The sequence below is a fragment of the Somniosus microcephalus genome, chromosome 33 (assembly GCF_052327205.1).
Source record: "Somniosus microcephalus isolate GS21.2 chromosome 33, FLI_Smic_1.0, whole genome shotgun sequence".
NCBI classification, from domain to species: domain Eukaryota; kingdom Metazoa; phylum Chordata; class Chondrichthyes; order Squaliformes; family Somniosidae; genus Somniosus; species Somniosus microcephalus.
Window position 1 is genome coordinate 33,645,689 of NC_141019.1, and position 25,424 is coordinate 33,671,112.

Below are 25,424 nucleotides of genomic sequence, written 5' to 3' on the forward strand. Positions count from 1 at the left end.
CCCGCCCCGGACCAGCAGCCGTTGGTCGGAGACGCGGCCAAGCAGGCGGCGCGAAGGCTGGCTTCTGATTGTTCAGAGTGACTTGTCTGTCAGAGGGAGTTCCGGAGGGAGAGCGAGAGTCGGTGCAGCGAGAGCCTGGAGTGGTCGCGCTATTGGTGGGGTTGGCCATCTGAGGAGCAGCAGCCCGGGCCCAGTCACCTCATGCAGTGTTTACAGGAGCTCTGGGGGGGAGGGTTTGCGGATTGATTTTGCAGGAGGAAGGGATGGTTCTGGCCCTGTAAGCTCAGCCAGCGATTTGCATGTGTTCTTCTGAGCCTGACCCCTCCAACTTGTTGGCTCAAGTTTGCAGCTTCAGAATAATTAATATTCTGTGTGTGGGAGAGAGGATGTCAAACGACACTTACGTGAAGGACATCAAAGCTGGTTTAAAAAACCTGAATCTCCTCTTCATTGTCCTGGAAATAGGTAAGTTAATACATTTTTATATTTATCTCCCCTTCCCTCAAAGCTATCACAGCTAAATCCAATCCTGTCTTTGATGAACTTTTCAGCAGGAGTCACTGGATAATGATAGTGTCCAAGATCAACAAACGCTCTGTGTACCACCAGTTGAACTTGGGATCTTCCCATCCCTGGTTGCCCTGAGAAAGCATTTAAGGTCAACTTGCATAGTGTGGCACTGGAACCATATGTGGGCAAGATCTTGGAGGGGTGGCAAGTTCCCTTCCCTGAGTGATATTAGTGAGCCAGTTGGGTTTTTACAACAATCTGGCACTGTGTACCGCAAACCTGTGTTTCTCCAGATGTCTAGAATTTTTATAGTGACATTGCTGCAGGCTTGGGGGGAAAAAACAAGTCCCCTGTTTGCTCCCTTGGTTGGGAACGGTGCAGGAAGATAGAGAAAGGAGAGAAAATATATGGAGTTTTGGAGGAAAACCTCCCTGGCACGTGTTTAAGTCCCTTTGTGAATGCTGTCAGGTGGTCTGTCATTGTGTTTCCTGTTCTGTGTAGGACGAGTGACCAAAACGAAGGATGGGCACGAAGTCCGGACGTGTAAAGTAGCTGATAAAACTGGCAGCATCAACATATCTGTGTGGGATGATGTGGGAAGTCTGATTCAGGCTGGAGATATCATCCGGTTGACCAGAGGGTAACTTGCTTTCTTTAATAAAACCTGATAAAGTTGGAGCAAACATTGCTGTACTCCTGTGAATGCAAACCATTGTTAAATAGTGCTGACTTTTCTCCTCTCTTCCTCGACTGGTTGACACCTGTTGGAATGACACTTCTGGCTGACCTGAATACAATGTTTAGTTGTTCTCTGGATGTGGGTGATGGAGACAAGGCCGCATTTACTGCCCATCCCTCATTGTCCTGAGAATGTGGTGGGCCTTCTCCTTGGACCACTGTAGTGCTCGTCGTGATGGTGCTCTCACGATCATTTGTGTTTGAGCCAGGACAGAGTATCGGCAGACTATTCAACTACAACAGGCATTCCAGACAAGTCTGATCCTGTCCTCATCCGACATCCATGGCAGCACCTTCCAGCAGGGTTCGATGGAAAGTGCGATCCCGGCCAACTTCCCTTTCCCTCTGTAACCCAGGGTGCTGAGGCTAAGTGTAGTAGTACCCCTACATCACCTGAGATCAGCACAGACTGGGAATCGGACCTGGGAGTTTGGTGGGCCATGTGGCTTAGTGCTATACTAGGCAGTGCTTCTGATCAAGCCCTTGCTTTCAGGAATTTGAAGTGTCGAGAACAACCCAACTTGCCAGGTTGAGCTGCTCCCAGTCCCTGCCTTCCTCACAATCCAGGTGTCAAATACATTTGAATAAAGGCTGTACTGTGAAATTGGGGCTAAGTTGACTGATCTGCAGGATGAGGACATTTGCCCATTAGTGTTGGTTTGCTAGCCCCTCAAAGTGAGTGTGCCTTTGTTGGATGTACAGTGCCAATGCCCACCAGAGATGATGCCACACTTCACGAGCACAATAATTACAGATGAGGAAGGCTATTTGGCCTTTCTTAGTTCGTCAATCCAGAACGCCTATCGCCCCCCTCCTATTGTAGCATCAAATTGTTCCCTAAATGATTCCAGGGTTTTTGCCTCCACAGCAGTATCTGGGGGAATACATATTCGGTGTTCTATGTGAAGAAGGATTTCCCGATTATCACTCTAGCCTCTAAGGTGAAAGGACAGTGTGCAATCACTGTGCCAGTGGTTTCATAGTGGTCTCCCCTCCCATGCACCATGGCGTGACTGAAGATTCAGAATCCTCTGGGCTAGGTATGCTGGTTGTGGGCCCATCCCACCAGCTCGATTAAGCAGCAAACTGGTGGCATACATGCTTTTGAATGGAGTGAGGTTCAGATTTTAAGACCGATCTATTTTAAATAAAATCTGTATTGTATCTCGCAGATATGCCTCGATTTGGAAAGGATGTCTGACACTCTACACAGGGAGAGGAGGAGACCTCCAGAAAGTAGGAGAGTGAGTTCTTTGCCTTAAAACTGGAAATGGGAGAGCTGCATGTAAACTGTTGTCCCTGCCGTGCTCCCTCTGATCTAATGGTTTGAAAGAAAAAGAAAGAGCTTGCATTTCTATAGCGCCTATCACGACATCAAGACGTCCCAAAGCGCTTTACAGCCAATGAAATACATTTTGAAGTGTAGTCACTGTTGTAATGTGGGAAACGTGGCAGCCAATTTGCGCACAGCAAGCTCCCACAAACAGCAATGTGATAATGACCAGATAAGTTTTAGTGATGTTGGTTGTGGGATAAATATTGGCCCCAGGACACCGGGGAGAACTCCCCTGCTCCTCTTCGATATAGTGCCATGGGATCTTTTACGTCCACCTGAGAAAGCAGACAGGGCCTCGGTTTAACGTCTCATCTGAAAGACGGCACCTCTGACAGCGCGGCGCTCCCTCAGCACTGCCCCTCCGACAGCGCGGCGCTCCCTCAGCACTGCCCCTCCGACAGCGCGGCGCTCCCTCAGCACTGCCCCTCCAACAGCGCGGCGCTCCCTCAGCACTGCCCCTCCGACAGCGCGGCGCTCCCTCAGTACAGCCCTGGAGTGTCAGCCTAGATTTTGTGCACAAGTCTCTGGAGTGGGACTTGAGCCCATAACCTTCTGACTCCGAGACGAGGGTGCTGCCTATTGAACCACGGCTGACTCGCCGATTAAAGGTTGAGAAGCTTCAGCGGTGCGGCCGCATAGTGAAGCTTCCCTATTGAATCCACGGAGGGGTTAGAAGTGGGTTTGTGACCACCAGCCGGCCATTCATCTGGTTGCTGATCTCAGTTGTGTTATTGTAAGGATGTGCCATTTCCCCCACAGGAAGGGGAAGGATTATGGGGGAGGTGTGAGGGAGGGTGAGGATGCTGTCATGGTCAGGCTGATTTTGTGCACTTCCAGCAATCGGCTTGAGCAGAGATGGTGTCAGGCTGGGTCATGGCCCAGGAAACCCAGACAAAGGGAAGGCGAAAGAAAGGTGCCTTTCCTTGTAAAAGGGAGGGGCACTCCCCCTTCCAGAGGAAAAGCTGCTACTTTGTTCTCGTGCTTTGTCCTGTGCTACCCCTTGGAGAAATCTTTGAAATAGTTTCCCATCAGGGACAACCCTCCCCTCCGCGAGGTGCCCATAGAACCGCAAAAATGAGCTTATTTGGGAGATCCAGTACTGGTCTGGAGATGAGAATGTTTTTTACACAGCGAGTTGTGATCTGGAGTGCGCTGCCTGAAAGGGCGGTGGAAGCAGATTCGATAGTAACTTTCAAAAGGGAATTGGATAAATATTTGAAGGACAGCAAATTGCAGGGCTACGGGGAAAGAGACTAATTGGAGAGCTCGTTCAAAGAGCCGGCACAGGCACAACAGGCCGAATGGCCTCCTCTTGTGCCGTCTGATTCTATCATCATCGAGCCCCTCTGCTGTCAGTAGAATCATCTGACATCTTTAACACTGGAAGGAGTTTTCATTTGCACAAAGTAAAAGCTAACGTTAATCGACGGGCAGCCTTTCAAACCTCCGCACTTCTGAGGAAGGTAGAGTTCACGTTACTGGCACTGAGGTTGATGGTCGTGCCCCAACGATTGACCTATCTGCAATCAGCTCACTCTGCAGCGACCAGGAATCTCGGGAGTCAGTGCTGTATTTAGGTTGCCCACTAAGAGGCACACTATAGTGGCTCTGGGTGACTGGCCTACTTGTTTTGACAGCTGTGGCTTGGTGGGTAGCCCTCTCCCTCTGAGTCAGAAGTTTGTGAGTTCAAGTCCCACTCCAGAGACTTGAGCACAAAAATCTAGGCCGACACTCCCAGTGCTGTACTTTAGAGGTGCCATCTTTCAGATGAGATGTTAAACCGAGGCCCTGTCTGCTCTCTCGGGTGGACGTAAACGATCCCATGGCACTATTTGGAAGAAGAGCGGGGGGGGGGGAGTTCTCCCCAGTGTCCTGGGTAATATTTATCCTTCAATCAACATCATTAAAAAAAAATCTCATTGCTGTCTGTGGGAGCTTGCTGTGTGCAAATTGGCTGCCTCGTCTCCTACATTACAACAGTGACCACACTTCAAAAGTAATTCATTGGCTGTAAAGCGCTTTGGGACGTCCTGAGGTGGTGAAAGGCGCTGGAGAAATGCAAGATCTTTTCTTCCTGGTCATCACGGTGGCAGCACGGTAGCATAGTGGTTAGCACTGTTGCCTCACAGCGCCAGAGACCCGGGTTCGAATCCGGCCTCGGGCGACTGTCCGTGTGGAGTTTGCACATTCTCCCTGTGTTTGCGTGGGTTTTCTCCGGGTGCTCCGGTTTCCTCCCACAGTCCAAAGATGTGCGGGTTAGGTTGATTGGCTATGATAAATTGACCCTTAGTGTTAGGGGGATTAAATACGTGGGGTTACAGGGATAGGGTGGGATATGTGTTGGTGTAGGGGTTACGGGGATCGGGTGGGATATGTGTCGGTGTAGGGGTTACGGGGATCGGGTGGGATATGTGTCGGTGCAGGCTCGATGGGCCGAAATGGCCTCTATCTGCACTGTGGGGTTTCTGTGATTCTGTGATCCCTACGTGTAACTACAACTCTGAGTCTTGACGAGTGTCAGCAGGCTATTCGAGCATGTATGGAGCACTGAGCAAACCCCACCCCTTCTGGAGCAACTCGGTGAATGTTTTATTTAGCATCAGACCTTCATCCCCCACAGTGTGCATGCTGCAAGCTTTTCGCCCCAGACTCTTTACTGTTGTCTGCTTCTTGCTTCCAAGGACTGCGGTGGACTGAAAACTGCCGGACGGGCTCTGACAGCGGGTGTGCACTGTGCAGGCGCGCGAGATTATAGCGGCATGTAATCGCTTCTGTGTTCCCTTTCAGGTTTTGTATGCAGTATTCGGAAGTGCCGAATTTCAGTGACCCCAATCCTGACTACATGTCCCAGGCGCCCTCGCAGAACAAACCTGTAAGTCTAATCCCTTCGGAATAGTTTGCTGTTGTTTTAATTCAGTGCCACCCAGTTTGCCTCCCCTGCCATTATGGCTTGCGTTTCTGCAGGTGGCGTCAGCCCTCTGGTACCTTATCCAAGTAGCCATTCCTTTTTTTTTCGTGCCAGTTTTCTCCCCTTGCCTCCTCTCCTGGAGGTGTTAACTTTTCAAGAACATAAGAATAAGAAGCAGGATTCGGCCCCTCGAGCCTGCTCCGCCATTCAATAAGATTGTGGCTGATCATCAACCTCAACTCCACTTTCCCGCCCGATCCCCATATCCCTCGATTCCCCTAGAGTCCAAAAATCAATCGATCTCAGTCTTGAATATGCTCAATGATTCAGCCTCCACAGCCCTCTGGGGCAGAGAATTCCAAAGATTCACCACCCTCTGAGTGAAGAAATTCCTCCTCATCTCAGTCCTAAATGGCCGACCCCTTATCCTGAGACTATGCCCCCTAGTTCTCCAGTCAGGGGAAACAACCTCTCAGCATCTACTTTGTCAGATGCTGACCTACAGGTCCACAGGTGGCCCGCTGGTACCTCACCCAAGTGCCATTATTCACCCGCGAGTGTGGGCAGGCGATTCAACCACAGGGCTGCAGGAGGGGGCAACATCTCGGCTGAGGCCGAGCCTTTCGCTGCCTGATGGTTGCAGGCCCACAATTCCAGCAGAGGTCGCTGGTGAGCAGTCAGACGTGGGAACCCTTGACCCATGACCCCTCCCTAACCCTGGATGCAAAGGCCAATTGTAGCGCTCCGCGCCCCCCTCCCTGCTGCGAGTAGCTAACTCCGTGCAGACCAAGGATCAAATCCAAGATCTTTCCAAAGTTGTTCTTCATGAGGGAGCCTCCACGGTGAGTGTTAGCTGGCTATTCGACCATAGAGGGCACCACAGCGAAGTTTGATCCTGTCCTTGTCCACACGTGCTCACTCACTCTGTACCGGGGGGACGCTGAATAATGATCAATAATGCAAACCCTGGCTGATAGTTTTAGATTACCCTTCCCCCAGCGCAAAGGTACTGAGGCCAGTTGTAGTGCAGCTACTGCTTCGCTGGCTGAGACATAAGAACATAAGAAATAGGAGCAGGAGTAGGCCAATCGGCCCCTCGAGCCTGCTCCGCCATTTAATAAGATCATGGCTGATCTGATCCTAACCGCCAATCCACTATCACAGAACCATCTCCTGAATCTAACAGAATTAGACACACGAAATAGGAGCAGGATCAGGCTACACGGCCCCTGGGCCCGCTCCGCTACCCACAGGGCCATGTCCGATCCGAACCTAGACTCATGTCCAAATTCCTGCCCGCTCCCCGTAACCCTTAATTCCCTTTACTTCTAGGTCTGTGCGCAACTGATTGCGCACAGACCAGCAGTGGAACCTGGGATCTACCTGGTCTGCACGGCACGGTCTCGGTGCAGCTGCATCCTGACACCATCGGGCACACAGAGCGCGCACACTCTCACCAGGACTGAGTGCAGCGATGGTAAAGTCGTCTGAATCGCAGGGGGAGATTCGGGGAGCTGCCAGGTGGGGACGACTCTTGCAACGTTCTCCCAGCAAGCCGCCATTGAGTGGTTTGGATGGAGCTCGGGGAGCAGCTTATACCTGATGTGAGAGAATACGGTTCATCTTATCTGATAAGAGAACTACTGAATCTGTCTTCAGTAGCCAATTGAGGTGAGGTTTATTGCCTCTCCAAGGAGATTACATGGCTGCGGGGCGGGCGGAGGTGGGGGAATAAGAGGGTGTTTATTCACGGTGCTCTGGCCATCATGAGTGTGGGGCAGGCTTGACGGACCAGCTGGTCTTTTACTGCCCATCAGTTTTGTGTGTTTGTGGGGGCAGGGCACGGCTGATAACTGGGGACGGATGTGGGAGAGGAAGACGAGGGTGATCTGCGTAATAGGGGAGGGGTGGAGAGAATTCCAACAGCTCATTCTGACGAGGGAGGAGGCATTGCTGGATCTGGTTCTGGGGAATGAGGTAGGCCAAGTGGAGCAAGTGTCAGTAGTGAACATTTAGGGAACAGGTATCATAAGGTTTAGATTAGCTATGGAAAAGGACAGGGAGCAATCTAGAATAAAATATTTAACTGGAGGAAGGCCAATTTCAGTGGGATGAGAATGGATCTGTCCCGGGTAAACTGGAATCAAAGATTGGCCGGCAAAACTGTAGTGGAACAATGGGCTGCCTTTAAAGAGGAGATAGTTCAGGTACAGTCGATGTACATTCCCACGAGGGGGAAAGGTAGGGTAACTAAAGTCAGAGCTCCCTGGATGACGAAAGAGATAGAGAATATGATGAAGCAGGAAAAGCGAGTGTATGACAGATGTCAGGTTGCAAATATATCTGAGAATCAGGCTAAATATAGAAAGGTCAGAGGAGAAGTGATAAAGAAAATAAGAGGGGCAAAGAGAGGGTATGAGAATAGAATGGCAGCCAACATAAAAAGGAATCCAAAAGTCTTCTATAGGCATATAAATAGTAAAAGGGTAGTAAGAGGAGGGTTGGGGCAGATTCGGGACCAAAAAAGAGACCTATGCATGGAGGCAGAGGGTATGGCTGAGGTACTAAACGAGTACTTTGCATCTGTCTTCACCAAGGAAGAAGATGCTGCCATAGACATAGTGAAGGAGGAGGTAGTGGAGATACTTGATAGGATAAAAATTGGTAAAGAGGAGGTATTAGAAAGACTGGCTGTACTTAAAGTAGATAAGTCACCAGGAGCAGATGGGATGCTTCCTAGGATGCTGTGGAAATTGAGGGAGGTACTGGCCATAATATTCCAATCCTCCATAGATACGGGGGGTGGTGCCAGAGGACTGGAGAATTGCAAATGTTACACCATTGTTCAAAAAAGGGTGTAAAGATAAACCCAGCAACTACAGGCCGGTCAGTTTGACCTCGGTAGCGGGGAAGCTTTTAGAAACAGTAATCGGGGACAAAATTAACAGTCACTTGGACAAGTGTGGATTAATTAAGGAAAGCCAGCACGGATTTGTTAAAGGCAAATCGCGTTGAACTAACTTGATTGAGTTCTTTGATGAGGTAACGGAGCGGGTTGATGAGGGTAATGCAGTTGATGTGTACATGGATTTCCAAAAGGTGTTCGACAAAGTGCCACATAATAGGCTTGGCAGCAGAGTTGAAGCCCATGGAATAAAAGGGACAGTGGCAGCATGGGTATGAAATTGGCTAAGTGACAGGAAACAGAGAGTAGTGGTGAACGGTTGTTTTTCGGACTGGAGGAAGGTATACAGTGGTGTTCCCCAGGGGTCGGTTCTTGGACCACTGCTTTTCTTGATATATATTATTGACTTGGACTTGGGTGTACAGGGCATAATTTCAAAATTTGCAGATGACACAAAACTTGGAAGTGTAGTGAACAGTGAGGAGGATAGTGATAGACTTCAAGAGGACATAGACAGGCTGGTGGAATGGGCGGACACCTGGCAGATGAAATTTAACGCAGAAAAGTGTGAAGTGTTACATTTTGGTAGAAAGAATGAGGAGAGGACATGTAAACTAAAGGGTACAATCCTAAAGGGGGTGCACAAACAGAGAGACCTGGGGGTATATGTGCACAAATTGTTGAAGGTGGCAGGGCAGGTTGAGAAAGCAGTTAAAAAAGCTTACGGGATCCTGGGCTTCATGAATAGAGGTATAGAGTACAAAAGCGTGGAAATTATGATGAACCTGTATAAAACACTGGTTCGGCCCCAACTGGAGTATTGTGTCCAATTCTGGGCACCGCACTTTAGGAAGGATGTGGGCCTCAGAGAGGGTGCAGAAAAGATTTACGAGAATGGTTCCAGGAATGAGGGACTTCAGTTACGTGGATAGACTGGAGAAGCTTAGAGCAGAGAACATTGAGAGGAGATTTGATAGAGGTGTTCAAAATCATGAGGGGGTCTGGACAGAGTAGATAGAGAGAAACTGTTCCCGTTGGCGGAAGGGTCGAGAACCAGAGGACACAGATTTAAGCTGATTGGCAAAAGAACCAAAGGCGACATGAGGAAAAACTTTTTTACGCAGCGAGTGGTGAGGATCTGGAATGCACTGCCTGAGAGGGTGGTGGAGGCAGATTCAATCGTGGCTTTCAAAAGGGAATTGGATAGGTACCTGAAGGAAAAACATTTGCAGGGCTACGGGGAAAGGGCGGGGGAGTGGGACTAGCTGAAGTGCTCTCGCAGAGAGTCGGCACAGGCTCGACGGCCAAATGGCCTCCTTCTGTGCTGTAACCATTCTCTGATTCTATGTTTGTTTCTGATTGAGCCAGTTAAACCTGAGCACTGTTTCCTTCTTTTTAAGACCCCGGCTGAGCAAGGTAGTACTTCTACGGCTGGCCCAGTGACTTCACCGCCCTCTGTGACCACTGGTAAGTACCTGCAATAAATAACCCACAGTATTCCACACGACTGTCGCCACCTATCCTGGAACACAGGAAGAAATTCTTTCATATGATGAGACGCAAAAACATTTTTGAAGTATTTTTCCATTTGAAGTTTCTGAGGGAGCGCTGCACTGTCGGAGGCGCCGTCTTTCGGATGAGACGTTAAACCGAGGCCCCGTCTGCCCTCTCGGGCGGATGTAAAAGATCCCACGACACTATTGCGAAGAAGAGCAGGGGAGTTATCCCCGGTGTCATGGGGCCAATGTTTATCCCTCAATCAACATCACTAAAACAGATGATCTGGTCATTATCACATTGCTGTTTGTGGGAGCTTGCTGTGCGCAAATTGGCTGCTGCGTTTCCTACATTACAACAGTGACTGCATTTCAAAAAGTACTTCATTGGCTGTAAAACGCTTTGGGACGTCCTGAGGTTGTGAAAGGTGCTATAGAAATGCAAGTCTTTCTTTCTAGCAGACACTACAGGCATCAAAACATTATTGCTGATTCCTCCAATTGTTGGCACAGCTCATCGACGTATAAACACTGCTCTATGATGCTGGAGACTGCGTGAAGCGATTCTGCTAAAAATGAATGCAAATTTTGCTAGTTTACTTGCAAGCGTGGTTCCCTCAACCAACAGCACTTAAAACAGATGATCCGGTCATTATCAGATTGCTGTTTGTGGGAGCTTGCTGTGCGCAAATTGGCTGCCGCGTTTCCCACATTACAACAGTGACTACACTTCAAAAGTACTTCATTGGCTGTGAAGCGCTTTGAGACGTCCTGAGGGCGTGAAAGGCGCTGGGGAAATGCAAGTCTTTCTTCCGATGCCGTCTTTACATCTCTGACCTGGATTGGATTCCAGCTCAGACTGAGGAGGTGAAAGTCTGCTGGCTGTCCGGGGGTTCAATATGAAATGTATTTTTTTTAAATTCATTCATGGGATGTGGGCGTCGCTAGGAAAGCTAGCATTTATTGCTCATCCTTAATTGCCCTTGAGAAGGTGGTGGTGAGCCACCGCCTTGACAACTGAGTGTCTCGCTGGGCCGTTTCAGAGGGGCAGTTAGGAGTCAACCACATTGCTGTGGGTCTGGAGTCACAGATAGGCCAGGATGGCAGATTTCCTTCCCTAAAGGACCAGATGAGTTTTTACAACAATCCGGTAGTTTCATGGTCACCATTACTGACCATTTTTTAAAATTCCATTTTAATTTAATTAACTGAAATTTAAATCTGAACTCGTGTCTCTGGACCATTCGTCCCGGCCTCTGGATTACTAGTCCCGTAACATAACCACTATGCTACCGTTCCCGGTATTTGGACAGTCCGTCTGGTTCCTCGTGGGCACTACATTGGCAATCTCACTCAGACAGGCCATAGAATAGATGGTGTGGGAAAACGGAACAATGTCACTCGGGTGCAAGTAGGGCTTGGAGCTCGGGCCCGTCTTCGGGAGTTTTACTCTGCAGCTGCCTGTGCTACACCTTATTTGGGTGACCGAGGTTGAAAACAATTGTTCCACCTCCGTTGCACTGACATCCTTTACTTGAGCGCAAAGTCCACCTGAGAAAATGCCCCTGCAGCTGACTGAACGCTCGAGCAGCTGACTGATGCGTGACTCTCTGTTTGAACTCTTGCGTAAAAGAGACTGCGTGCCAGGCAATGGGGAGAGGGTTCCCCGAGTGACTGATGTGATGTGAAGCCGTGCTGCTCAGATCCTGTGTGGATTTTTTGTGGATTACTGCAGAGCATTGAGGTCCAGCAGCAGCAGGCTTTTGTGTTCCTGACACACACCTCAAGGTGTCTGTCAGCCAGCCAGCCACGCTTGTGTCTCTGCCCTGGCAGAGGGCTGGCAGCCTGGGCACAGCTGTGATGTAGCGTATGGGCCTTGGCATGGAGTAAGCTGGCTTCTGGCCCAGTGGCCTTTGCCTTGCGCTGAGTCCAGGAACAAAATGTGCAATTTGTGTCTGTAGACTCCTGACACTGGATACAAGAAGTTCTGGTCCCTGCTCCTGACATCCCTCCCCTTGCTGAACAAAAAAAAAAAAATGCCTACTGGATTCTAAATTGCTGACGTTCACCGGCTTTATGTATTAACTGGGGGCCCACGTGATGTTGCTGAACACTGAAGGTAAGCATGCAGGTGCAGCAGGCGGTTAAGAAGGCAAATGGTATGTTGGCCTTCGTAGCAAGAGGGTTCGAGTACAGGAACAAGGATGTCTTGCTGCAGTTGTACAGGGTCTTGGTGAGACCACACCTTTGAGTATTGTGTGCAGTTTTGGTCACCTTATCTGAGGAAGGATGTTCTTGCCATGGAGGGAGTGCAGCGAAGATTCACCAGGCTGATACCTGGGATGGCAGGAATGACGTATGAGGAGAGATTGTGTCGATTGGGCTTATACTCACTGGAGTTTAGAAGATTGAGAGGGATCTCATCGAAACCTATAAAATTCTGTCAGGCCTGGACAGACTAGATGCAGGAAGGATGTTTCTGATGGCCTGGGAGTCCAGAACCAGGGGTCATAGTCTAAGGATAAGGGGTAAGCCATTTAGGACTGAGATGAGGAATTTCTTCACCCAGAGAGTGGTGAACCTGTGGAATTCTCTGCCACAGAGGGCGGTGGAGGCTAGTTCATTAAATATATTTCTTGAGGCTAAAGGGATCAAGGGATATGGGGAAAAGGCAGGGACAGGGTACTGAATTTGGATGATCAGCCATGATCACATTGAATGGCGGAGCAGGCTTGAAGGGCCGAATGGCCGACTCCTGCTCCTATCTTCTATGTTTCTATGGAGCATTAAGTGGTGAAGGAGGCAGCTTTTGAGTTGGGCTCCACTTAGTCCTTGAACTGACCTATGCCAAGGAGGGAGGCCCTCAGCAGGAAGGTGGGCCGGGCCGAGTTGCATTTGGCTGGTCTTGGGCAGATGCCAAGAGGTGCGAAGTCTGTGCCATTGGTGGCAGCCATGGGACCAAACGGCGTGCCTACCTCGCTCAGTGGCAGGTAGTTGGGGGAGGGACAGGGGAGGAGAAAGTTGCCCAGATAGCCCATGAAAGGAAATCTTCTCAGTCGGGACGCTGTTGTCATTCGGTTTTGTTCCTTGTTCCCCGTCGCTCCAGGTAACGACAGTCTGAATGCTGCTGGCTCAGGCGGAACGTCCCCGGGCAACACCAATCATCAGCCGCCACCAGCAGGTGGAAGAGGCAATGGACGCAGCCCAGGAACTAACCAGGCAGCGGCCACATCCAGCTCCACCCCGGCAACCACCACTCTGAGCAACGGAAGGGATCCACGGCGGGTACCGAAGCGATGATTTTCTGAACTTTTAATTTTTTTTTTTTTAATTCCCTTTTTGATAACCTGTAGAAGCGGTATCAAAGTGCGATTGTTTTTAACGAACTACATGTCATCCTTCACCCCATGGCTCCTTGAGATTGGCATTGGAAGCAAAACAGTTGGCAAGATGTCTCAATCTTCCAACCCCCCCCCTTCCCGATTGTCTTGTTTAATAGGGCCTACCTGGGTAATTATATCCTTTTAAAATACTTTCACAGTGGTTAATGCATCTGACAATTTGAAGGCGTTTGGTCCAAATCAGAGGAATGCCGCTCTCCTGGGGGTTGATGATGATAGCGGATCCCAAATGGCGAGGGGCATTTTGTGGCGGGGCTGAGATGCCCTGACGTCCTCGCGCTTTTTGAACACTCTCCTGTACATACACGACCAAATCAGCCGCAAGGTTTGGTTGGGGACCGACCCAGATTACAGGTGGCCTGTCTTCCTGTCGCACGGTGTGTAACTGGACCGTCACTTGGCCATTTAACCGTGCAACCACCCCATGACGGATCAAATCCGCCTTTTGTATCATTAAAAAGGGTTTGTGTATTCAGCTGAATTGCTGACTCTTGATAACTTAGAAAGGGAGATCCCTGTACATTTTGTGGTGTCTCGGTCCTCTCTCTCTTTATTTGGGAACGGGAATTTTGTGCACCATTTCCCTGTTTCCCCCCCCCTGCCTCCCATGATGTAAGATTTACAATATCACTGCTGAGAGAATTTGACACAAAGCTCCCTCCCTCCCTTCCGCACCGCCCCCCCCCCCCCCCATGAAATTTATTAATATTTTGTTAAATCCTGTCACCATCGGGTGTGAGAGAAGATTCCTTTTGGTTTTTCCCATTTTTCTCTCCTGAAGGTGTTGTGCCCTCGCTGGGGTATGGCCGCACAGGCACCCTTCAGTACCTCACCCAAGTGCCAATTCTTCACGTGTGAGCCTTAACGGTGAATTTTGGCAGGCTATTTGACTGCAGGGTGCATCACAGCAGAGCTCGATCCTCCCAATGTTCACACACTCACTCTCTCACAGTGTCTCATACGCTCGGGGACAAGCACCCTGGCCAATTTCCCCGACACCCCCACCCTTCCCTTTCTCTGTCTTACCTAAGTATGGAAGCCATTTTTAGCCATTGGTTCGGCCACCTCAGCGCAGACCGGGGATCGACCCTGGCACCTGCCTGGTGTGTGTGGCTCAGCTTCTCACAGACGCACCACAGAACCTCTTTCTCTCTTTCTGTGGGGAAGCGCCCAGCCTCCACTTGGCACCTGCTCACAACAGGATGAGTCGAATCAGGAGGTCACCATGTGGACAATCTCGGGTGCAGACTGCTGGTTGCAGGATTCCTGAGAAGGACCCTTGAGTGAGATACTGTGGGAACTCGACAAAAAGTTAGTAACAGTGCCAAATATCCTCAGCTGCTGTCTCACTGCCCTTTTCATTCCCCTTTCTGCCAAGCGCTTGGGTCACCTTCAGTGTATAACAGTACATTTATGGCATAGCAGATGCCTTGAGTCCGGCAGTCATTTACTCTCCGAATTCTGATGTTTGTAACTCTCGAGTTCCACTCTTGTGCTTTAGGACATTCCAAGCGCAGCTCAGTTGAATTGTTACCTTGTAACTCATTTCCAGCCAAGTCTTGAACCATTTGTAGTTTGGGCTGTATTTCAACATTTTCGGTTTTACTTTGTATTTTATTATCCAGCGTGGATTGAAGTGAAGTCAGTGTTTGAACTTGCAACACAGCTTTGGAAGCAGCCCAGTGGAAGTGGTTTGCGAATCCCCCAGAACTGCTTGGAACAGATATTTCAAAACAATTTGTGTACAAGCAGTCCCAGCAGGTGTGGAACCTGACAGTCCAGCCCATTCCAGACAGTGATTTGGAGTGGCGGGGGGGAGGTGAAGCCCCTCCACACTCTTAACTCTTATTTTATTGCGTGTTAGCGAGGTAACATGGTGCCTGGAAGACCGAGTCGAGCAATACTCCTCATCCCTTCACCTTCCTGCCTTTCTGTTGCACATTTATACGACGTCACTGGGTTCAATCTCTCTCAATTCTTGTTGTAAATAATAGTATAAAGGACCCTCATCATTTTTATCAAAGTTGTTACCAGTAAGTACGAGATGAGCTAAAAATTGAGTTGCTTTTAAAAAATTTTTTTTAAAAATGTCCTTATCGATCAGCCGTAGCTCAGTGGGCAGCACCCTCGCCTCTGAGTCAGAAGGTTGTGGGTTCAAGTCCCACTCTAGAGACTCGAGCACATTATCTAGGCTGACACTCCAGTGCAGTGCTGAGGGAGCACTGCACTGTCGGAGGTGCCGTCTTTCGGATGAGATGTTAAACCGAGGCCCCGTCTGCCCTCTTGGGTGGATGTAAAAGATCTCTCGGCCACTATTTCGGAGCAGAGCAGGGGAGTTCTCCCCGGTGTCCTGGTTGATATTTATCCCTCAACCAACATCACTAAAAACAGATTATCTGGTCATTATCACATTGTTGCTTGTGGGAGCTTGCTGTGCGCAAATTGGCTGCTGTGTTTCCTACATTACAACAGTGACTACACTTCACAAATACTTCATTGGCTGTGAAGCGCTTTGAGGCGTCCGGTGGTCGTGAAAGGCGCTATAGAAATGCGAGATCTTTCTATCTTTTTTCCCCTCCCCCTCCTCCTTTGTGACAGAGGGATTTGAGTAGCGGAGAACTGGGGGTGCGGGGGTTGTGTCTTATCACTGTTGCAATTATCATGAAGCTTCGATATCCCTGATAACCAGCTTTCTGCTTGTGGTTCATTCGGGGGCGAGTAAATCAAATTAACGGCAGGTATGTTTCCTATCTCCACAAATGTTTTTCAGTAAACTTGTCGAGGCCTCCCTCCTGCCGAGCTCTCATACGTCATTGTGTGCCATCATGTATGTTTTCCATTTGCAATACTTGCATTCTGTCGCTGAACAAGTCCTTTCCATATGCTTTTATTTTTAAGTGCCAACAGTGGAGACACCTTCACACAAGCCAGTATACAACGCTGGCCTCAGATCCACGGCATGTAATCATGATAATTGTAATCAGTTACTGATCATAGAGACCATCTTTTGTAATGCCATGCGATCTGTAATTTTAATGGATTTGTGGATTTTAATGGATTGTCCTGGCCAATATTTATCCCTCAACCAACATCACTAAAACAGATTATCTGGTCATTTATCTCATTGCTGTTTATGGGAGCTTGCTGTGCGCAAATTGGCGGCTGCGTTTCCTACATTGCAACAGTGACTACGCTTCAAAAAGTACTTCATTGGCTGTGAAGCGCTTTGGGACGTCCTGAGGTCGTGAAAGGCGCTATATAAATGCAAGTCTTTTCTTTCTTTGTTCCACTGCTGGATAAGGATGTTATGCCGGCAGTGGTTAAATTTGAAAGAATTTGGGGTTCTAGCATCAACGCCAGTTCCACCAGAAACTACAGCTTCAAGGCCACTTTTTTAGATACTCAGGAAATGGAGAATGTTGTTTTTTTAAATCCTAGTTTCCTCCCTTAGACGACCATCCACGCACACATGTAGTTTCCAGCAATACAGTCGCTGGCTGACTTTTTTTTCCCTAACCCCCCCCCGCGACTGCCGCATCAGTTGAGATTAGTTAACACAGCGCAGACCGGGGATCTGAACCTGGGATCTTAATGCATCTGCCTCAGTACCAGGCAGTGCATTTACCCACTGAGCCACCAGGATTTTTTTTGTTTGAGGGGGGCGGTTTACTTGTTTAGGAATTGCCAGACTAGCAAGATCTTCAGTTGCTGCACTGTGGCCCCAGTGACAGAAGTAGCAGGGCATGCAGTGCGACAGCAACCAACTGCAGGCGTGACTCGTCAGTGCCACTCAGTGGTGATAATCTAGTACTGCACTAGAATCAGGTTTCACAGTAAACTTAAATTCAAAAGAAGATTTTCTGCTGGTCAGAACAGTGGGATTTGTGACCTCGATTGGTTGACAGCTAACATATACCCTAGACACGAACACTATCCGCTACTTTTTAAAAGTTGCTTAATTTTTCTTATTGTTGGCAATCAGCAATAATGTCAATTGTTAATGTGTATTAACAAGCGGGCATGGACGAGCACTGTATGCAATTATTGAAGGACGATCGCTTGGCTGTGTGTACTGTATACACCTCACTGTTGCATCATACCAATTTGCCACAAATACTGTTAATAAATGCTTCTTTTGAACTTTTGTGGTTTTTTTTATTTCATTGAATTCCTATTTGTTCTTTTTTTTAAAAAAACACGAGGTCAGATAAAAGGCATGGCTGACTGGAGCCAGCATTTGACTCCTAACATTTATCTGTGGCATCAGTTTCTGGGACACGCGCATCGTCAGTACTTGACTTGCAGGGCGGGCCGAGCTAAGGTTACGTAAAGACTATAAAAGGAAGAAAAGCACAAGCGCAAGGCTTTGGGGGCGGGGACGAGCTCTAGGGGAATCAAGGGATATGGGGATCGGGTGGGACAGTGGAGTTGAGGTCGATGATCAGCTATGATTTTATTGAATGGCGGAGCAGGCTCGAGGGGCCATATGGCCAACTACTGCAAGGTGGTGAGAGAGAGAGAGCAGCCTGGTGCTCATTTCTCTGTATATTTCTTTCCAGAAGGACAGTGAGTGGGATTTAAATTCACAGTAAAGGGTAATCGAAGGAAGCACAGTGGCGGGAGGCAGGTAGGAGTCTGATTCTTTACACCAAGATCGCCATCTCATGGGGAAGATGCGAAGTAGAGGTTGGGTGCTGTCCCATAAGATAAAATACTGGACATTAGCCTGAGGCTGCACTCCCAGCTGGTTACAGAGTGAGGGCTGGCGAGAATGACGGTCACAAACAGTTGCTAAGTCCCAAACCAGACAGGGGTGGAGTGGGCCAAATGTGTGTCGAGTTCTTGCCTTTGTTTTTCTACTGATGAAAATTAATTGGAAGCTGAATATCGAACGCCTCCCACAGCACAAGACGCAGCTGTAAGTGGAAAAAATGCACATTTAAAAAAAAAAAAATGTTTTGCAATTTCCAGCTAGCCCCTCAAAAGCTTGGGTATGGGAACACCACTATCTCCAAGCTCCCCTTCAAGTCACACGGCAGCCTGACTTGGAAGTATATGGCCGTTCCTTCGTTGTCGTTGGGTCAAAATCCTGGAACTCCCTCCCTAACAGCACTGTGCGAGCACCTTCACCACACGGACTGCAGCGGTTCAAGAAGGCGGTTCACCACCACCTTCTCGAGGGCAGTTAGGGATGGGCAATAAATGCTGGCCTTGCCAGTGATGCCCACAGCCCAGGAACGAATAAAAAAAATTTCAAGTGGGCAGTGAACTGATTTTGACCCTCCGACTTCCTTTACCTGTGCTTTACTCCAATAAATCTACACTGGAAACAATGATGGTGTCCGTTAACTCAGTATATTTCCTTTCAAGTTTGGGAAAGTCTAAGGTTATTTCCTCGCCAGGCAGTCATGGCAAGCGGGAGGAAAAACGTTTCCATGAAACTCTGGAGATAAGGTGAACAGAGGTCTCTGCAGATCTGAGGGTTCGGAAACACGGAGGCTCATTTTAATGTCAATGTCCTGCTGCTGGCCAGACGTTGTATTTGCTGGATAAATTGATGGTTAAACGTTCATGTTTAGAAATTCACAGCCAAGCCCAACACTGTCCTCAATTGTAAATAAAAACAGAAAGTGCTGGAAATACTCAACAGGTCAGACAGCAGCTGTGTAGAGACAAACAGAGATAAATGAAGTCCAACACCGCCTTCAATGTGCCAGTGCAGCCTTTGGTTGCCTGAGGAAGAGAGTATTTGAAGGCCAGGACCTCAAACCCGGCACTAAGCTCATGGTCTACAGGGCAGCAGTGATACCCGCCCTGCTGTAGGCCTCAGAGACATGGACCATGTACAGCAGGCACCTCAAAGCACTGGAGAGGTACCACCAACGCTGCCTCCGCAAGATCCTGCAAATCCATTGGCAGGATAGGTGCACCAACGTCAGTGTTCTCACTCAGGCCAACATCCCCAGCATCGAAGCTCTGACCACGCTCAATCAGCTCCGATGGACGGGTCACATCGTCCGCATGCCCGATACGAGACTCCCAAAACAAGCGCTCTACTCGGCGCTCCGGCATAGCAAGAGTGCCCCAGGTGGGCAGAGGAAACGCTTCAAGGACACCCTCGAAGCCTCCTTGAAAAAGTGTAACATCCCCACCGACACCTGGGAATCCCTGGCCCAAGACCGCACAAAGTGGAGGAGAAGCATCCGGGAAGGTGCCAAACACCTCGAGTCTCTTCGCCGGGAGCAAGCGGAAGCCAAGCGCAGGCAGCGCAAGGAGCGCACGTCAACCCAAGCACCCCACCCACCCGCCCCTTCAACCACCGTCTGCCCCACCTGTGACAGAGACTGTCGGTCCCGCATTGGACTCATCAGTCACCTGAGAACTCATTTTTAATGTGGAAGCAAGTCATCCTCGGTTCCGAGGGACTGCCTAAGAAGAAGGAGATGCTACCTGACCTGCTGAGTATTTCCAGCATTTTCTGTTTTTATTTCAGATTGCCAGCATCCCCGCAGTATCTTGCGATTGTATTACTGTCCTCAACCAAATGTCCACATTCACCCAGTATCTCGCAAACCTCACTGGCTAGCGACCAGGAGCAGGAACCCTGGCTGATTTTTCTTTTACTGAATCGTAGCACCTCTGCTGCTGCCCTGCCCGAGATCAGCTTGCTCGGCAGATGTGGGGCTCTGGTTATTTTTTAGCAGTTACATGCATCAAAGGTAGCTATGTTTTGAACCAGTATGAAAAGAAAAGAACTCGTCTTTCTACAGCGCCTCTCCCCACCTCAGGACGTCCCAAAGCGCTTCACAGCCAATGAAGTACTGTTTGAAGTGTGGTCACTGTTGTAATGTAGGAAACGCAGCAGCCGATTTGCGCACAGCAAGCTCCCACAAACAGCAATGTGATAATGACCAGATCATCTGTTTTAGTGATGTTGGTTGAGGGATAAATATTGGCCGCAGGACACCGGGGATAACTCCCCCCTGCTCTTCCTCGAATGAGTGTTGTGGGATCTTTTACATCCACCTGAGAGGGCAGACAGGGCCTTGATTTAACGTCTCATCCAAAAAACGGCATCTCCAACAGTGCGGTGCTCCCTCAGTACTGCCCCTCTGACAGTGCGGCGCTCCCTCAGTACTGCCCCTCCGACAGTGCGGCACTCCCTCAGTACTGCCCCTCCGACAGTGCGGCGCTCCCTCAGTACTGCCCCTTCGACAGTGCAGCGCTCCCTCAGTACTGCCCCACCGACAGTGCAGCGCTCCCTCAGTACTGCCCCTTCGACAGTGCAGCCCTCCCTCAGTACTGCCCCTCCGACAGTGCAGCGCTCCCTCAGTACTGCCCCTTCGACAGTGCGGCGCTCCCTCAGTACTGCCCCTCCGACAGTGCGGCGCTCCCTCAGTACCGCCCCTCCGACAGTGCGGCACTCCCTCAGTACCGCCCCTCCAACAGTGCGGCGCTCCCTCAGTACTGCCCCTCCGACAGTGCGGCGCTCCCTCAGTACTGCCCCTCCGACAGTGCGGCGCTCCCTCAGTACTGCCTCTGCGACAGTGCGGCACTCCCTCAGTACCGCCCCTCCAACAGTGCAGCGCTCCCTCAGTACCGCCCCTCCGACAGTGCGGCGCTCCCTCAGTACTGCCCCTCCGACAGTGCGGCACTCCCTCAGTACTGCCCCTCCGACAGTGCAGCCCTCCCTCAGTACTGCCCCTCCGACAGTGCGGCACTCCCTCAGTACTGCCCCTCCGACAGTGCGACTCTCCCTCAGTACTGCCCCTCCGACAGTGCGACGCTCCCTCAGTACTGCCCCTCCAACAGTGCGGCGCTCCCTCAGTACTGCCCCTCTGACAGTGCAGCCCTCCCTCAGTGCTGCCCCTCCGACAGTGCGGCGCTCCCTCAGTACTGCCCCTCCGACAGTGCGACTCTCCCTCAGTACTGCCCCTCCGACAGTGCGACGCTCCCTCAGTACTGCCCCTCCAACAGTGCGGCGCTCCCTCAGTACCGCCCCTCTGACAGTGCAGCACTCCCTCAGTACCGCCCCTCTGACAGTGCAGCACTCCCTCAGTACTGCCCCTCCGACAGTGCAGCGTTCCCTCAGTACTGTCAGCCTGGATTTTGTGCTCAAGTCTCTGGAGTGGGGCTTGAACCCACGCCCTTCTGGATTTTCATTCATATCAATTTTTTTTTTTTTTAAAGCGGAATACTCAAGGGGTTAGATACTTCGAATTTGCCGGTGACCATACTGAATCTGTACATCTAATTTAAACAGCATTGAATTAAAAATAGCACAGAGATTGTATTTATAGATTCGCTACTGATTACCTTTGTAGAAAGTGCCACCCGAAGTCTAAGTTCTGGGGCGAAGTCAAAGAAGGAAGCATCTAAAGGCTCAGTCTCTGAGAGGAATGGCACCTCTGTCACATCGCAGCATGCTGTCAGTTTGAAGGCTAAAGGTAGGTCTGATTGACATCGTCCCTGAGCTTCGCAAAGGAAGGCAGTAGGTGGCAGAGTGGTATATTCAACAGACTGATGAGAGCCTGCTTAGCTAACCACCACGGTCAGCTTCTGTGCTGCAATGCAAGGATCTAATATTCCTAAGCATCTGCTTGATGGCCGCCTGAACAGGATCAAAACCATTTTCAGTACTCTGAACCCCAGGAGATTTCCGTCTGAACCTGTGGGGGATTTTCTGTTGTCGAAGGGACTGAATCTTGACTATTGTGCCACAGATGCCAGTAGCCCAAGTAGCCATTGTTCATGAATGAGCCCAGCCAGTGAGCTGGCTATTTATGCATTGGATGGGGTGGGGGTGCTGTCCTACTCCAGCCCAATCCTGTCCTCACTTGGATTTGACACATGGGGGGAAAAATTCGGTTGGTTGCGCCACCCTTTAGCGCCTAAAGAGGCCGAGAAGTGGGGCGCTAACCAACTAGCGCCCGGGCGCAGCGAACCCTGCGCCTCTTCCCATATTGAGCAGACATTTCACGCCGGCGCTAAACCTTAGCACCCGCTCACCGGCGCACGCAGATCATGACATCATTTCAGTGTGCAACGCCTTTGGGGCGCCCCGGACCGGAAATTCAGTGGCGCCCCCCTCCGTTCCGCCTGGCGCTAACAAGGACAGGTTACCGGGAACGTTTCCCAGTCGCTGTCAGGCTCGGGGGCGCTCTTTAAAGGGGACTGTTCTGGATTATTATTGGCAGCCATTTTTGGACCACAACTTCTTTGAGAGAGAGAGCGAGTTGCTGAGCTACACACGGAGAGCCATTTCTGCAGTGAGCCAGCGCTGGCAGAGGAACTTTAGCCTTCTGAACATCACTTTGCAGTTGGTGAGCTTCTCAAATGGCATAACTTTCAGTGCGCACTTACTATGGGGGCTGCATTGGATGCGAACGTCGTGCTTCTCAATCATATTGACAGGGCACAGAGACGTAGGGATAGAGTGGCAGGCATGGCCAGACGGAGGAGGGCCTACAGACGTCACCCCATGAGACCTTACGCTGCCAGGGTTTTCCGCCAGCAGTTTTCATATATCAACATGTCGGCGGAGCAGTGTTTCCGAAGGCTGCGCTTCAATAAGGAGGTGGTCACTGAGCTCTGCCACCTGCTTCAGCCAGATCTGCAGCCTCAACTAAGGTGCAGGACATCTCTGTCGGTGGCTGTGAGGATCACTGTGGCTCTAAACTTCTATGCAAGCGGCTCCTTTCAGGCCGCTACTGGAGACATTGCCAACATCTCACAGTTCGCGGTGCATTGCTGCATCCATCAAGTGACTAATGCCCTCTTTAACAGGAGACGGCAGTACATCTCCTTCCCGATGACCCCGGACAAGCAGCGAGAGCGCGCAGAGGGCTTTGCAACGATAGCGGGCTTCCCCATGGTGCAGGGCGCCATTGACTGCACGCATGTGGCTTTGCGGGCGCCTCTAGAGAATGCGGAGGATTTCCGCAACCGAAAGGGGTTCCATTCTTTGAATGTGCAGCTGGTCTGTGACCACCGACAGCTGATACTCGCTGTGAATGCCCACTTTCCAGGCAGCAGCCACGACGCCTTCATCCTGCACCAGACTTCTGTGGCAGACCTTTTCGAGGCCCCGGCTCACCCAGGAGGCTGGCTTCTCGGGGACAAGGGCTATCCTCTGTGCCCCTGGCTGATGACCCCGCTCCGTTCGCCCAGCACCCCTGCTGAAGAACGTTACAATGACAGCCATCAAGCGACCAGGAACATCATTGAGCACACAATCGGCGTGCTGAAGCAACGGTTCCGCTGTCTGGACCATTCCGGAGGAGCCCTTCAGTACTCACCTGAGTGAGTCTCCCACTTCGTGGTTGTGTGTTGCATGCTGCATAACCTGGCAATCCTCAGGACCCAGCCAATGCCACCAGACATAAGAACATAATAAGAACATAAGAAGTAGGAGCAGGAGAAGGCCATACGGCTCCTCGGGCCTGCTCCGCCATTCAATAGGATCATGGCTGATCCGAATCTAGACTCACGTCCACTTCCCTGCCCTCTCCCCGTAACCCCTTATTTCCTTATCTGCTAGGAAACTGTCTATCTCCGTTTTAAATTTATTTAATGTCGCAGCTTCCACAGCTCTCTGGGGTAGCAAATTCCATAGATTTACTACCCTCTGAGTGAAGAAGTTTCTCCTCATCTCAGTTTTGAAACGGCAGCCCCTTATTCTAAGATTATGCCCCCTAGTTCTAGTCTCACCCATCAGTGGAAACATCCTCACCACATCCACCCGATCAAGCCCCCTCACAATCTTATATGTTTCGATAAGATCGCCTCTCATTCTTCTGAATTCCAATGAGTAGAGGCCCAACCTACTCAACCTTTCCTCATACGTCAACCCCCTCATCTCCGGAATCAACCGAGTGAACCTTCTCTGAACCGCCTCGAGAGCAAGTATATCTTTTCTTAAATATGGAAACCAAAACTGTACGCAGTATTCCAGGTGTGGCCTCACCAGTACCCTGTATAACTGAAGCAAGACTTTTATACTCCATCCCCCTTGCAATAAAAGCCAAGATTCCATTGGCCTTCCTGATCACCTGCTGTACCTGCATACTAACCTTCTGTGTTTCATGCACCAGGACCCCCAGATCCCTTTGTACTGTAGCACTTTGCAGTTTCTTTCCATTTAGATAATAATTTGCTCTTTGATTTTTTCTGCCAAAGTGCATAACCTCACACTTACCAACATTATATTCCATCTGCCAAATTTCTGCCCACTCACTTAGCCTGTCTATGTCCTTTTGCAGGTTTTTTATGTCCTCCTCACTCACTGCTTTCCCTCCCATCTTTGTATCGTCAGCAAACTTGGATACGTTGCACTTGGTCCCCTCCTCCAAATCGTTAATATAGATTGTAAAGAGTTGGGGTCCCAGCACTGACCCCTGCGGAACACCACTAGTTACTGATTGCCAACCCGAGAATGAACCATTTATCCCCACTCTCTGTTTTCTGTTAGATAGCCAATCTTCCACCCATGCCAGTATATTACCCCCATTGAAGCACCAGCAAAGGAGGAGGAGGAGGAGGAGCAGCAGCAGCAGTACCAAGACGGGAGGGAGGCACAAACTGCAAGGGCCGTCCGTCAGAGGCTTATAGCAAGTCGCTTCTAGGCCCCTCTCAGGGAATGCTTGCTGCCATTCCAAGAACATGAATGGAACCGTTCTGCTACCCCTAAGCCGGTCAAGGGCAAAATTTGTGCAAAGAACAGACATGGCCATTGTGAATAAAGAAAGTTGTTTATTTAACAAAATGTGCTTCCTTCCCACATGACAAAGCAATGGCAACAAAAAGCAAAACAAACAGACTGCCACATAAGTGGCTCTCACACCCGGGAGACTGTCCAAAACATTACTAACATTCAGACCAGCATCCTCGGCCTTGAATGAAACAAATAACAGGAATCAGCAGCACCTTCTACTTTTTCCCCCTCGATGGTGATCTGCTTCCCTTTCGGCATTGGCCCCTTTCCACCCTGCAGCTCCTCCGTAATGGGACCCCAGTGGCTGCAGCAAGGCTGGTGGAGGCCTGCTGACTGTCCGAAACCGCAGAGGCCCCTGAGGGACGGCCTGGATGAGCTCTGGGCATAGAGGGCCCGGCTGCTGACTGCTCCAACTCT

General features: G+C 50.1%; 1 protein-coding gene across 3 annotated transcripts; it reads left to right on the forward strand.

Moving 5' to 3' along the window:
* Nucleotides 1-25,424, forward strand: LOC147097130 (SOSS complex subunit B2-like). 3 transcript variants are annotated; one of them, XM_085973001.1, is made up of 7 exons: nt 1-465; nt 1,012-1,150; nt 2,421-2,492; nt 5,372-5,456; nt 9,798-9,864; nt 21,619-21,741; nt 24,765-25,424. In XM_085973001.1, the coding sequence occupies exons 1-7, from the start codon at nt 300-302 to the stop codon at nt 24,902-24,904; spliced, it is 792 nt and encodes a 263-aa protein (XP_085829127.1). In that variant the 5' UTR covers nt 1-299; the 3' UTR covers nt 24,905-25,424. The 3 variants fall into 3 exon arrangements, with proteins under 3 accessions (XP_085829127.1, XP_085829129.1, XP_085829128.1); XM_085973003.1 differs by having other exon boundaries at nt 3-465; nt 24,769-24,892; XM_085973002.1 differs by lacking the exons at nt 21,619-21,741; nt 24,765-25,424 and adding an exon at nt 13,000-17,438 and having other exon boundaries at nt 8-465.